The sequence below is a fragment of the Hyposmocoma kahamanoa genome, unplaced genomic scaffold (genome assembly GCF_003589595.1).
Source record: "Hyposmocoma kahamanoa isolate Upper Pololo Valley unplaced genomic scaffold, ASM358959v1 78, whole genome shotgun sequence".
In the NCBI taxonomy this organism is placed as follows: Eukaryota; Metazoa; Arthropoda; class Insecta; order Lepidoptera; family Cosmopterigidae; genus Hyposmocoma; species Hyposmocoma kahamanoa.
In genome coordinates this window covers 17,840,749-17,855,495 of record NW_020653945.1, presented here as the reverse complement: position 1 = coordinate 17,855,495, position 14,747 = coordinate 17,840,749, and the positions used below count along the sequence as shown (strand labels likewise).

At 34.9% G+C, this 14,747-nt stretch overlaps 1 protein-coding gene across 5 annotated transcripts; it reads right to left on the bottom strand.

The window, feature by feature from the left end:
• Nucleotides 1-1,398: 1,398 nt before the first annotated feature.
• LOC113233132 (transmembrane protein 43 homolog) lies at nt 1,399-14,177 on the bottom strand. 5 transcript variants are annotated; one of them, XM_026468129.1, is made up of 9 exons: nt 12,977-13,029; nt 12,419-12,572; nt 12,166-12,270; nt 8,547-8,773; nt 8,084-8,277; nt 5,761-5,936; nt 4,669-4,897; nt 3,101-3,206; nt 1,399-2,423 (listed from the first exon to the last, which is right to left on the bottom strand). In XM_026468129.1, exons 2-9 carry the CDS (start codon nt 12,422-12,424, stop codon nt 2,276-2,278), a joined length of 1,191 nt encoding a protein of 396 aa, XP_026323914.1. In that variant the 5' UTR covers nt 12,425-12,572; nt 12,977-13,029; the 3' UTR covers nt 1,399-2,275. The 5 variants fall into 5 exon arrangements, with proteins under 5 accessions (XP_026323914.1, XP_026323913.1, XP_026323915.1 ...); XM_026468128.1 differs by having other exon boundaries at nt 12,419-12,494; nt 12,977-13,017; XM_026468130.1 differs by having other exon boundaries at nt 12,419-12,699; nt 12,977-12,996.
• Between the last annotated feature and the right edge of the window lie 570 nt (nt 14,178-14,747).

Below are 14,747 nucleotides of genomic sequence, written 5' to 3'. Positions count from 1 at the left end.
TTCAAGAGTCATTCTACCTATTTTTATAAATGAGATAAGGGCACGTAGCATGCGCAACTGTCGCTAATCAGCAAAAATCGAGCAAAATAATCTCTCAAGCAATTTGAAATTGGTGAATCAGTAATCGTCTCTAACAAATAACATTTGTAATTCAACCGTGACCATGGGACCTGTAAAGGACCCGAAACGTCGGTTTGTTTGAAAAAACACGATTTAAATCCGGAAAAATAGTTTCATTTCCTGTGTGTAATAATCGCGAAAACCTAAAAACTCGATAACATTTGTAATATTGATTTTATTGAACATCATAATGTTTTACTAAAGTAACATTCATTTATTTGTTGTGAAATTATATATAACGTAGACACTCAATATAGCCCCGCACTAGGGAGACCGTGTATCGCGGGTGCCATGGACACACACTGGCAACCACAAATTACGCCCAAACTCACGAGAGATAACAGTTCGGCCACGGAGGCAGTTAAATGAATACTTTATTATAATTTTTAATACAAAAATCGATCACAAAGAAAAATTCCTTCGATTTACCAGGACTCGAACCTGCGTCTATATGCCAAACTAGAGCCACCGCTCCACCAATTGAGCTACAGATCAAATCAGCAGACCTTATAATTTCTCTAAGCGTTTGTGACAGATTTTTGTATTGGGTTTTTTAGGCTTTTATTGCCGTCAGCAACCCGTTGATGGCCAACCTAACGAATTAAAAAAAAATCTCATCAATCAAAAGATCTGTAACAAATTCGTAATAGAAAAATTCGTAAGCTCTGCCCACTTGTAGAGCCGTGGACCTAGCGTAGCATACAGACGCAAGTTTGAATCCTGTCGGATTACTGTTGGGTAATTTTCCAAAAAATTTCCAGTAGTGCAATTTTTTCCGGAAAAATTCCCGAAAAATATGAAAAATACAATTTCGAAGACTCATTATGTTCTACGTTTAGAAATGTCTTTTGAAGTTTTATTTGGCGTGTAAAATAAACTTGTATAGCTAAAGAAAAACAAGATTTAAAATTATTTCACAACAGCGAAAAAAAACGTTTTGTTTTTATTGGTTTTCGTTTAGTAACTTCAACTTTTATAGGTGTCAACGTCAAATGTGGAAAATTAAGAGAAAAATATTGGAAAAATATCCGGAAAAATATCGAGTTCTTAGGTTTTCGCGATTGTTACACATAGGAAATGAAGCTATTTTTTCGGATTTAAATCGCGCGGTATGTTTGAAAAAGCAAATAAACGCGATTTAAATCCGGAAAAATAGTTTCATTTCCTATCCGGAAAAATATTTATTTTTCTGAAAAAATATGATTTTTTCAAAATTGATTTTTTTCCATGACGCAACGCTATGTCAGATAGAAATAATTTTTCTTGGAATTCGCACTTCTGTTAATAATAATAGCATATGTATTTGAAAGAACGAGAACTTACTACGACCTGTAAAATAAAATTTGAATCTCTAAATGACTAACCAGTCGCCACAGATGTCGTTCCAAATTTAAATTTGTATAATACAAAGCTATGTTGAAGTTTGCACTTTAATATTAGAATTATAGCTTTCGATGAATTTTTAGCAAAAAATTAAGACCTACATTACTAAAATTCTAGTATTTTCTAGAAGTACTAGTCTAGGTATTGCGTATGTAGTTTAAATCACATTCGTATATTTGTTATTTGTGTGTGGGGGAAGTCATTTACCTAAGCGAAGTGGATAAGACCTATGCTACAGAAACCAACAGAATGTTGATTTTTTTTTTAATCAGCGTGGACATGAAAATAACGAAATACCATTGGTTGGAAAAAATGCAACTCTTCGATATTTAAACTAATCAACGTAGAGACATGTAAATAATGTAATACTATTGGTTGGTGACACATAGCATTTTCATACATCGATTAATCAGCGTGGAGTCATGAAAACAATGAAATACCATTGATTATTGAAATGCTGCTCTTTTACGCTCTACTGTGATAGACCTTTACAGGTCATAACTCAACAAATAAAATACTATAGAGATTCTTTATCACATTTAGTTTCCCCGAATGACTTGATCCAGATCTTTAACGTAATAATAACCAGAAACAAAAAACTCTAAAAAAACCATAGTTTCATTGACTATAACTACCTCATATTACATACCTTAATTTGTTAATTTGGCACTTAAAACAAGGAGCTAAAGTACTCTACCTACAAGATATGGCAAACCTAATAGAGTACTCAAAGGAACTACGGGACAGAAACATAGTAACGTGTGTGTAGAGGTCAGCGAATGTCGTCCCAGCGAGCGTATAGCGGGCGGGGCGGAGGCTCCGATGTGGCTTCTTGACGCGTCAGGATGGTAGAATAATGTAATATTGGTAACGCTGCAAAGCCGAGTACCAGTGCTCCGAAGGCTGGTTTGTGGATTAACCTGTGGGAACATATCGATTAAGTAGTGATAGTCCATTTGGGACAATACATGGTCTAAATTGGGTAGGGGGTACAAATTACCACCTGTTTTAACAGTGATGATACCTGACGAAAGAACAACCAATAATATACATGAAAATACTACTTAATGTAATTATTTGCTTCAGATCCAAGCAAGAATGCCCTGAATTTTGTATGAAAAACTCAACAGAGATTCTTTAAAGTACTTTTCTATGTACCCTAATAACGCTAAATTTGAACGCAATATTTTCATTGTAATGTTCATTGGTTTACTTGATTATAGGAATAACGAGCCCTTTACCCCGTATGGTGGGGCCGGCCCCAGCCTGCGGCGCGTGGTAGGGTTTAGATTACGGGGTATACTTATGCTGAGGGATGCGCCATACTCAGAGCTCAACCAGCCAGCAGTAACCAATGGTATATTCAATAAATAGATCACGTCACGTATTACGTACATTATGATTTCTGATTTTGACACAAAGGCTAAGAAGGCTATATCAGCGAAGATTCATTGGAGATTACACAAAAATTACGTAATTTTTTTACAAGGTACCAATTCGAAAACTAGATAGTTTTAGATAAATGTTGATTAGCGTACTTTATTACTTATCCAGTTAGGACGTGCTTACGCATAACAATAGACGTAGTAAAACTTACCAAGGAATTGATATGACGACGAGAGTGTAAGAAAATGAGAGTACCAAGTTCGCCCATAGTCTGGAGCAACGTCGCAACGTACTCGATATCCATTTGCATTTGAGAACTGAAACAATAATCTCAGTACAGAGTACTATAAAAAATCGACCTCAAAAGTCATTTATAACGCACACGTTCAACATAGCCCCGCACTAGGGAAACCCTGTGTCGCGGGTGCCATGGACACACATATAGACAACCACAAATTACACCCAAACTCACGAGAGAAATAAATGTAGACCATACAAATATTTCTCCCGGCCCGGGAATCGAACCTGGGACCTCTGCGTGGCAGTCAGGCATGGTACCCTTTCGGCCACCGAGGCAGTTGATTTTCATTCATCCCCTCGTTCGCCACCCTTAGAGATGGAATATTTTCTTCAAATGTAAATGGGACCACATCTAAGGTACCCTCCACCCAACAAAAAAGATTCATCAAAATCGGTTCACAAATTCACACAGAGTTATCGCGTAGCATACATATAAAAAACATACAGTCGAATTGAGAACCTCCTCCTTTTCTTGAAGTCGGTTAAAAAATAATAATAATTAAAATACGACTATAATATAAATAAAAACACCGAGCGCGTGAACGGGACGGGCGCACGGAATTAGACCCGCGTACACATACACGAAATTAGACCCGCCGCGGTTCCGACCACACCCGCGCCCGACCCGCACCCGCTCTCTGTGTGTTTCACGCGTAAGCAAAAAAAACTTTTTTTATAATATCCAGTGACAAGACGAAAAGTCGTGCGCCTGATGGTAAGCTACATGCCTGTCAATAACAGTTGCAGTGCCACCCAGAGCTTTAAATCTCAAAGATCTGAGAGACACTGGCACTGCGCCCGTCGGCCTGAGACATACGATTGTGAACAGGCAAACGGTACTATCTCAATTTTGACAACTTTACAGGAAGAAGACAAAATCATTTATATAGCATCTGGTTTATGAAATAAAAATACGTAGTGTATATACACGTAATAAAAATATTTAAAAACTACGTATTTAATACACCAGATGTAATATAAATGACGCAAACAATTTTTTTCTAACTGTTCACAGTCAACTTATAAGTTGACAAGTCCCGTGCTGTAATTTCACCAGCACCTTACCCTTTAAAGCCGGAACACAGGCGGCAGAAATAGGTAAGTTGGCAGTACTTCCCTGGACGAACTCTTTCACAAGGAGCTCTACTGCTACTAAAAGCTTTCAAAGCTACTTACAATTTCATAATTTCCACTTTTCATGTCATATGAAAATTAAAAACCTAAATGAAAAGTGGAACCAAAATGAAGAATGGGCTTTTCAGCTTTACGTCAACGCCGTTAAAACTCTAGAAAAAGAATAAGCGAGACGTAAACAAGAATAAGTATAATTATTTATATATATTATAGTGATATTAGCTAGAGCTCGTAATTGCATATGTAATGGTATTTGTGGGTTTACATATAAGAATGTGTGGTTGTATTTGTAATTTTGTATTTGAGGTTTATGCGCAAACGGCACACTACTTACATACTACTTACATATAGTAAGCCAGTCTGGATGTAAAGTCATAGCCGAAGCGAAGACCTGAACGAAACCCAACAAGCGATATTTCCACGTGTGAATGGCTCCTTCTCGCCTCTCCAAGTCGTGGAGTTGTTTCAAACTATAAGAGCCTTTGCGTAAGATCGAAATTGGATCGACTGTAGGGAAGTTCGCCGGGCTGTACGGTTGCAGTGTAGAACGTTCTACTATTCCGACTGCTGTGTACTGAAAAATAAGAAAACTATTAAATATCTTGGTAATTCATCGATTAAGTGCTCAAGCAATACGATAGAGGTTCAGATTTCAATATCATTTTGTATATGTATTTGTACACTACACAGAGTGTTTTTTTTAATGGGACAGTATGGGAAAATCCGAAACCACAGATAAGGAAACTGTGTTAAGAACCATTAAGACTTTTTTGTGAAAACAATTTTGGCATTGTCAATTTTTGGTCTATAGTGAGTTGCCTATAAAAATGAATAAAATTTATCAATATTTTTATTTTCTCATAGATGGCGCTACGGCTAAAGGCGTTGACAATTGATCAAATTTTTGTTAGTGCTGATCGACTCAGTTTCACATAAGGATAAAAAGTTTTTTTTTTTTATTTAATCAACTTCTGTGTCGATTTTTAGTTCTGCAATGAAATAATCCTTAAAAGAAGCTGAGACTATCAGCATAAAAAAAATTGTCTATTTTATTCATTTTGTATGAAAAACATTTTAAGAAATCTGACCAACTTCTGCAGTCCCATTTTTTCGCCCCATACAATGAAATGATCCTTAGATAAAACTGAGTCGATTAGCAATAAAAAAATTTTGATCAATTTTATTCCATTTTTATGAACAACGCACGCCTAACCAAAAAATTTACTATGCCAAAATTGTTTTCACAAAAAAGGACTTAATGGTTCTTAAGACAGTTTCCTTGTATTTTCTATGGTTTCGGATTTTCCCATTAAAAAAACACTGTATATAGAATACTATTATGGGATCTAAACACCTGTCGAGGCACTCAGTCAACGAAGTTTTTTCTCAGTGTACAATAACAAAAATTTAAATTGTATTCTCGCTTTGTCAACTCACAATGTCGTCCTCCCGGCCGGCATATGAGAAATGTATCCTCAAGTCCCCAACCTCATGCTTCAGAGCACTTTCGCCGTGGTAATAGAAGCCTGAATGAAGTTTGATATCGCCCCTCTCAGGCCGTGAATCGGACCAAATTTCGTAATAATCATTTACTTTGCGTTTTACATCTAAACCTGAAATTAAATACATATAATTGTCTATACATTTGTTCGGAAAAGTTGTATTGTTTGTAGCATCACTGCTACGAACATGCGCATGGAATATGATCATAGATTTAGTATACAGGTACCTGAATATGATACTGTGTTTTGTGTCTGGAAATGTGTTTCTTTTGCACTTTTCCTACCTTAGTGCGGCAAGGGCGCGTTCCCATTATGTCGTGGACGTTTATTTTATCGTTAAACAACTGTCGTGTCTAGCTCTTCCCACTACATTGTGACGATAATTTATCGGTTCACTTTCACATTGTCGTCGGTACGACAGAATCGTTTGAAGTTGCGATTATCTGCCGTCACATTTTTATCGTGACGTTTTATTTATCTCCCGTTCTAGCTTTTCCGATTGTCACGACAGTCCGTCGTCGCAACGTCAAAAAAATTAAGAACGACATAGATAAGTTCTATGTGTGAACAACTTCATTGAAATATACAAGGCACGACACTTTAAACTGCACGACTACCTGTCGTCGTCGCATAATTGAAACGCGCCCTAAAGCATAATGACAAAAAAAATAATTAAAAAGTCTTTTTTATGTCTGGAATAAATTATGAATACTTCAATTATGTAGTAAAATCGATAAATAAACAAACTAAGCAATAAATTTGCTAACTCGATATACATCTTATTTATTTTACGACCATTGACCTACTAACAATTTACGACCAACTGTTTCAACATATTATTCATAATTACAGGCACATAGGACCTGTCAACTTATGTCTCAGGGTGACAGTCACAGTGGCAGTTCCCCTCAGATTGATGTGATTTAAAGTTCTGAGTGGCACTGCAACTGTTATAGATAGTTCGTTCCATCACATGGTATCATAAAAATAAAAAACCTTAATACTTAAGTTCGACTCTCTGTCTTTTAACTTTTTTTTAATAATGAAATCCCAACATTTTCGTAAACTTGTCACGCACCATTTTTATTCTATGCTTTTCTTTCTAATACACATAGATTACATATATTATTAGGCGGATATTAGGGTATTAACTCCAGCCAACAGATAGAGTAAAGCTCAAGTTCCGAAAGGCAGTATCTTGCCGCCGAAGTCTAGAGATGTTGCGACTTTTAATAATTATGATTTTATTGGGGTGAACTAAGAAAAATCCGCTATTCTTTGAAATATATTGTTGAAAAACGTCGCGTGTTATATTAGTGGCGTCAAAATTATTTCATTACTATTTTCCGCACTATATAATACAATATGTACTAAGTATTCTGTTTTATTATGTCCTAAATATACGTTAATCGTATTAATGTTAGAGTAAATTTCATCTATCAATTTGACGATATAAAATATACAGTGTAAGTAAATAATTTTCACGTATCACGCAAACTTTGTTAAAATTCCGAAGACGCATGATTTTAATTAAAAATTAAATTAATCATGATTTCTTAATATTTTCAAATACCTGTTATTTTATCTGAATTTTGCGTAAATTTGTGGAAGCACATGCTTGATATGATGGATTTGCTTTACTACTTACCGCTAATAGTAAAACGTGGGTCTAAATCAAACCAGCTTAGAACTGTGACGCCTATTTGAGTGGTGGATGGTACAAAAAAAATGTCTTGATGATAGAGAGGAATAATTAAAAATTTAACCAATATTAAGGCGACTATTTAGAGCTATAACCTTTTCAGCTTCAAACATTATTCACGTAAATTTATACAACCGATTGGGAACAGAAAAAGCAGGAAAATCAGTATTCATATTTAAATCATTTAATGGGATTGATTGACGGCAGACTTACAGAATGCCAAAGTATGATGAGATTTACTTTATTTTTAACAGTGAATCAGTCTAAAAAATCGAAATTAAAAACACTTAATTTAATAATAAAAATCAATAATTTGATGATTTAAATAATCAAATTTTATCATGCCAACCCTGCTCTAGATGCAGCCATATATATTCCAAGAACTTATTATAAATATTAATAAAATTTAATGTTAATTGTAATAAATACTATAATGTTTTACTACCATAATATTAATTTATGTTTTGTATAATGACTCCACTAGTTTGAACATAAAGAAAAATGCCTTCAATCTGACAGAACATGATGAAAATCAAACAAAAGAATGAATACCCACCCAAATACAACCATCCAATCTTGACATTATCAGCTATATGCGTCTCACTGAACATTGGCATAGAGGTCGGGTTGTGATGACCGGGCCTGATATAGAACAGGTTGGAGTCTACTACGTCGTCTCGCCAGTCTTTATAGTATGAGTAGGTTTTGTGCGTTTCTTCCGCTGGCTCGCTTAGAAAGGTTTCTTGTTCCCTATAAAATGAGAAACAATAACTGCAATATGTCTGATTGTAATTGGGCTCTAAACATTGTTTATCATGACTTGCTTTTATTATTGTTTAGTTTTTAATATAATTTTTTTTCTTTTTCTCTTTTGTTTCTTTTGACTTGAGTGGTGTTATTTGAAATAGTAAAGTAAATGTATTGTCTTCTTTCTAATTTACTAAATACATTATGCAAACTTAAATGCATTCAGACATAATTGTATATTCTAAATCATACGAAGTACAATATAAACTTACGACGACTCCTCAATCCACTGATACATCTGCACTCTCTTCCTTAACTTGACAGCTTGTACATGAATATTATAGTCTGGCTCCGACAAAGGCTCCAATATTTGAAGTGGGCCAACCACATGGACGACTTTTCCTTCATACCTTGCAGAATCGTCGGGCGTATGTACGTCTATACTTTCAGCTGCAGACACTAGTTCTTCAAGCATTAGATTGCTTTGAATTGTTTGACTCTGGAAGGAAATTCATAAGTTTCAAATAATGTTGATGAAGTTTAAGCTGAAATTGCCAAAATGACCGACGTTGATGCTTCGTTATTTATGTTATTGAAATAAAAAGCAATATACATACAGAACAATGACAGACACACATGGTTTTTGCAAATTGTACAACCTTAATTAAACTAAAATTGGTATAAAGGGGTATAAAGTATGTACTATCTGTAAGAAGTAGTCAAACTTAACCTAATAGAAATGGATCTGTATTTTATTTATTTATTTATAGCCTTTATTGCTGATAACTTATCAACTTATCTAACACATTGTATGACATGCGTACTTATTATATTTTACTTATTTATTATTACTCAATTTGTTGACTTCGGCTTGTCCTCCTAAGATATAGGCCTCTTCCAGAGATTTCCATTTCTCCCTATCTTTTACTGTCTGTCTCCATGTTCCTTGAGCAACATATTTAAAATCGTCTTCCCATCTAAAGTATGGTCTCCATTTCTTCCTTTTTCCCTCTCTTGGGTACCATTCCACAATATCCCTTGTCCACATATCAATTTTTTGCCTCATCATGTATCCTGTCCAATGCCATTTTTGCTGTTTTATTTTGTGTGTGACTTTTTTAGTCTTTGATTTGCTTTTAATTGTGGTCAATTTTACTTTATCTTTCAATTTTATGTTGAGCACACAGTTCTTTCCATACTATTCTGAAAAACATCAAGTTTTTTGTAATGTTTCTTAGTAAGTGACCATGTCTGGCATCAATATGTGGTCACGGGTACAATGCACATATTTATTACTTTGAATTTTTTTTGTATCAATTTCTTTTAATTTCAGGACTTCTTTGAGTGACCAGAATTTCCTCCACGAATTTGTGACTCTTCTTTCAATTTCTTTGTCTGTTTGGTCCTTTGTGGATATTATTTGGCCCAAGTATTCGTATTCGTCCACTTATTCAATTATATTTCCAGTTATCGCAACCTGTTCTTTAATATTGTTTGTTATCAACTTTGTTTTGCTGGTGTTTATAATGAGTCCTACATATTTGCTTTCCGTGTTAAATTTTCGAAGTATAGTTTGTAGCATTTTTGGGTTTTTGGCCAAGAGTATAAGTTCATCTGTGAATCTCAAGTGGTTAAGGTACTCAACCCATACTTGGTACTTGGTACTTGGTGCAACGGGCTGGTATCCGCAACTCGACGACAAAGCGCCTATTTTGCGTGTGGTGGGTGCAGGGTCCTACTCGTGCCACCCAAGCTCCTCCAGGAATCTCAGCAGCCTCCTTGGTTTGCTGAAGACTTCGGGGAGCGACCTTGGCACTCCAAGGTATTTTGCCCTGTAGTTGGCCACGCCGGAGCACTGAAGTAGGATGTGCGCAGCCGTTTCCTCCCCCTCCATGCACGCTCTGCATAGAGGGCTGTCTGTGATACCTAAATTGAAAAGGTGTTTATTATATGGACCATGACCCGTTAGGGCGGCAGTTAGAGTGCGAAGCTCTTGCCTTTTAAGTTTAATTAGTATTCGAGATAGACTGGCATTGAGCGTTGGGAGTGCTTCCCTCGCCTGTCTACAAACCGTAAGGGTGGTCCATGTATTATTATGTGAAGACTCAACCCATATTCCTTCCAATCCAGATATCTAAATATACTTTCCAAGACAGCAGCGAATATTTTGGGCGATAGAGGATCTCCCTGACGGACACCCTTTCTGATTTGGAATTCTTGTCCTGTAGTCTCTATCTGTATTTTTGTTTTACTTTTTTGTATATTTGTTGGATTAGTCTTATATATTTCTTTTGTAATCCTTGCTCACAGAGAGATTTCCAGACTTTATTATGTTTAAGTGAATCAAAGGCCTTATTATAATCTATAAAGGCTACATAGTATCGTTGTCCATACTCATTAAATTTTTCTATTATTTGTTTTATTACTAGAATATGATCTATGGTTGAGAAGTTCTTTCGGAACCCACCTTGTTCTCTGGGTTGATTTTCGTCAAGAGCCTGTGTCGCGCGTGCCAATATTAATTTTGAGAAAACTTTGTATATGTTAGTCATTAGACTAATGGGCCGGTAATTATTTATCTGGGGTTTGTCGCTTTTTTTGTGAAGTGTGATTGTGGTCTTGTCCATAGGTCTGGAATGACCTCTTTATCTAAAATGTGGTTAAACAGATCTGTCAGATAGTCTAGTATAGCATCAAGAGTACCTTTTAGTAGCTCATTAGTAATGTTATCCTCTCCAGGAGCTTTATAATTTTTTTGAGTTAAAACAGCCTTTTGTACTTCGCTCTTAAGGAACATGGGGACGGTTTCTCCGACATCTTCCAACTTCACCATATCTACATTATTTGTCTCATTGTCGTCGTCAAGATCTTTGTAAAATTTAGTAGCAATATCCATAATATTCAGGCGCTTTGTGATTTGTATTTGTTTGTTGCCTTTGAAAGATGGTATCCATGTTTTTCCTTCTGCAAGTTCTTTTCTGGCTTTTTTGAAACCTCCTGTTTCTTTGATATAATCTTTGAATTTTTCAATTCTCGTCTTACGTCTGAATTTCCTTATGCTTTCGTTTATATTTTTGCTTATTTTAGTATTTCAATCCTATTGTTTTTCTTATCTTGAAGTAGTTGCTGTCTTTGCTTAATTAAGTTTCTAGCTTCTTCTCCTATCTTATCTTTATTTTTCGGAATATGTCTAAAATTATTATTGATAATTGATTGATTGTAAGTTGTTTCTCGAAAAAATCGTATTCTTCTTGGATACTTTTGAAGTCCTTCATTTTGCAAAATTCTTTACTCAACTGATTTTGCATAGATTCTGGGATTAGTAGAGGAACTTTTATCTTGCCATTGTTAATGAGTTTTCGGGATAACTTTGGGCTGAAACGATTTCGGTTCGGATCAAACAGTGATCAGAGTTAAGGTTTATTATTTACGATATCTGTATTTAAAATTGTGTGGTTTCTGTTAGTTAATATAAAATCTCTTTCATTCTTCTGTTCGTTAGGTGATGTCCATGTCCACTTCTTATTATGTCGTTTTTTGAAGAAGGTATTCATTTTGTAGAACCTGAACCTGCAAAGATGTGAGGGGCACTGCGCCCGTCGCCCTGAGACATAAGTTGGCAAGTCCCATGTGGCTGTAATTACACCAGCACACTTACCCTTAATAACCACAGTAATGCTGACATTACTGCTTCGCGGCAATAATAAGTAAGGTGACAGTACTTCCCTGGACGAACTCTTTCACAAGCTCTACTGCTATTATGTAAGACAGAAAACTAACATAGCGCCCACATCACATGGGCCACACAAAAATATATGATTTGATTGTATACCTTTGTGTGTTTAAAAAATTACTGTTTATGTAGCTTAAACGGTTGCTGAGTGAACTTACTTCAGTCCAAATAAGAAAATAAGTAACTCCAGAGAAAAGAATGAGGCTCATTAATGTTGTCAGCCATGTCTGCTTGAATTGGTTCCTTACTGATGCCCAATCCATCTGAGAAAATATACAAATTGAATACATAATAGTCATGGATAGAGAGGTTATCACCCCACTGTAATATTCACTGTAGTATCACTTCACTTACACCTTCCCATTGAGCATTCTCAATAGGGTAAACAGAATATTAATAGGCATTACTTACATTCATCAATGTTTTTATACAATCCCTCCTATTCTTCTCACTACACACTCCTTTGTAAGAACATTCTCGATTTGATCTGAGGGTTTATTCCCACTTGATCCCCTAAAACCGATCCCCTTGGGGGATCCGTTTTATTTTATATCCCGTTGGATCCCTAGTGCGGGGATCAAGAATAAATATTAATATTTTATTCTGATCTGATACCCCAGTTACATACAAATTATTTTTGGTAGGTACTGTGGTACAGTACAACAAGAAGATGTATTTATTTGAGAGCTGTACTGTGTTTTATTTAGTTTATATTAGAAATAAACAACATTAATTGACTGCTGTAATAAAAACTGCTGTAAAATTAGATTTTAATTATTTAATTATAAAGAAATTGCCAAGTTTACGAGGGAGCATTTTTAGTTTTTAATTCTCTGAAATGAGTATAACACGTGACTTTAGCATTTCTGTTTTATTTACTATATAAACTTGGCAATTTCGACATACGATACTTTAAGTAGGAGGGGTTGATTTGATTTCAAAACTTCTTTTTCTCTTGACTGTACTTACCTTACAAATACAATGAGGGGATCCATTACGAGTTGCAAAATATAAAGGGGATCAGTTGAGATTTAATATTGTCGGTGGATCAGTTTAGGGGATCAGATGGGAATATATGTGTATTTTAGCATTTTTTGGCACCTAAAATAAAAGAGGCAATAATAATGTTTACTACATTAACAAAAGGAAAAACATATATTAGCTGTCTTTGACAGTTGTCTCCACAATCACATTTTAAATTATAAATGTTAATATAATTCTATTTACACATTACTACTATAGTCTAAATGTTTCTTCTCAGGGGACTCTCCTTCCAAATAAGTGATAGTAGGTACCTATTTATTAAATTTATCAACTCAGAGAAAATTTTGCTTAACTATGAAACATCTGTATTTAGAATTTGAAAGGCTAGTGTGACTAATAGCGCATTTACACTAGGTTGACAGGTTGCCTATGCTTACCCAATGAAGGCGGCAATCTACTTAATGTAAACAGCCTTATTTGATGACTGTACTAGGTGTAATCGCTGTCAGGGCCACTCGGTCGCCTTTGGTAAGTGACATTCAACAAAAAAGATTCCAATTTGTCGACGACCATATACCATCACGATACGCTGGGGGCCGAGCTATACCAACATACTTGACCAATTTGTTGTGTCTACTTGTGTGTAAAATTATATTTTTATAATGACGCAATTTCGACAAAGGCAGCAGCCGGCTCGGTGTAAGCAGTGAGTAAACTGCGGCACCTTCAGCAAAACGAAGTAGTCTGCCGAAAGCGGCAATCGACACTTGTTGTGTTTGTAATGTAAGTGCCCAAAATTATAACATCACAAACTTTTTCTAAAAATATAGCAGATTTTTAGACAACTGCAATCTGCCTAAGCCTTTGTTACAACAGCTCCTACTTGGTAGATTCTAAATAAATACATATATATACAGGTCTCATAAAATATTGAAGTGAAATCTATATAATTAATGATAATTATAATTATATTATAATAATTATTTGAAATAACCGTAAGACAAAATAATATTTAATTATCAATCAGTATCACCAACCTTTTACATCTGTGATCTATGAACATCAAATCCCATGAACAAGTTTCCAATTTTGTCACACATTAAACACCAAGGTGTTTCAAGAAACACTTGATTCATAAAAATAGTTATAATATGCGAAAATTTAAGAAAATCCGAAGCCAATCGGGGGAGAGTAGAGATATTTGAAGTGAGTGAAATTATTAATTTCGTTTATAAATCACCCATACTACCGACCGGTCCGAATTTAAACAACGAAATCGCAAAAAAAAGAACACACAATAATATCAATCGACTAATTCTACTAATAAGGACGTTAATTAACAAAACTATTTTGAAAAGATTGAGGTCATCTACTTTTGTTGTATCGAAAGCGGTAATGTATCATGAACGCATCTTTGACACAGAAACCTAATTCAATTCGGACTACGATACAATTATTCCTAAATATTCACGACGAAATTATCATTGTCAATGTCAAACCAAAAGATAGGAACTCTACTTAAAAAAAAAGATAGGAAGAAAAAAAAATTGAAGATTTGGCTTAATGTATTTATTCCGATGCCGTGAAACTAATATTAAAAAAAACGACGATAACATAACCTAAAGGATTGTTTATTTTTAATTTATTTGTTTTTTTTCTGTTTAATTACATTTAGTAGTATTTTCTCGTTTAGGTTTAGTAATTAAAAGTTAGCCGTTAGCTTTTACAGTGCTTATGTAGTAAATATGTGATAATA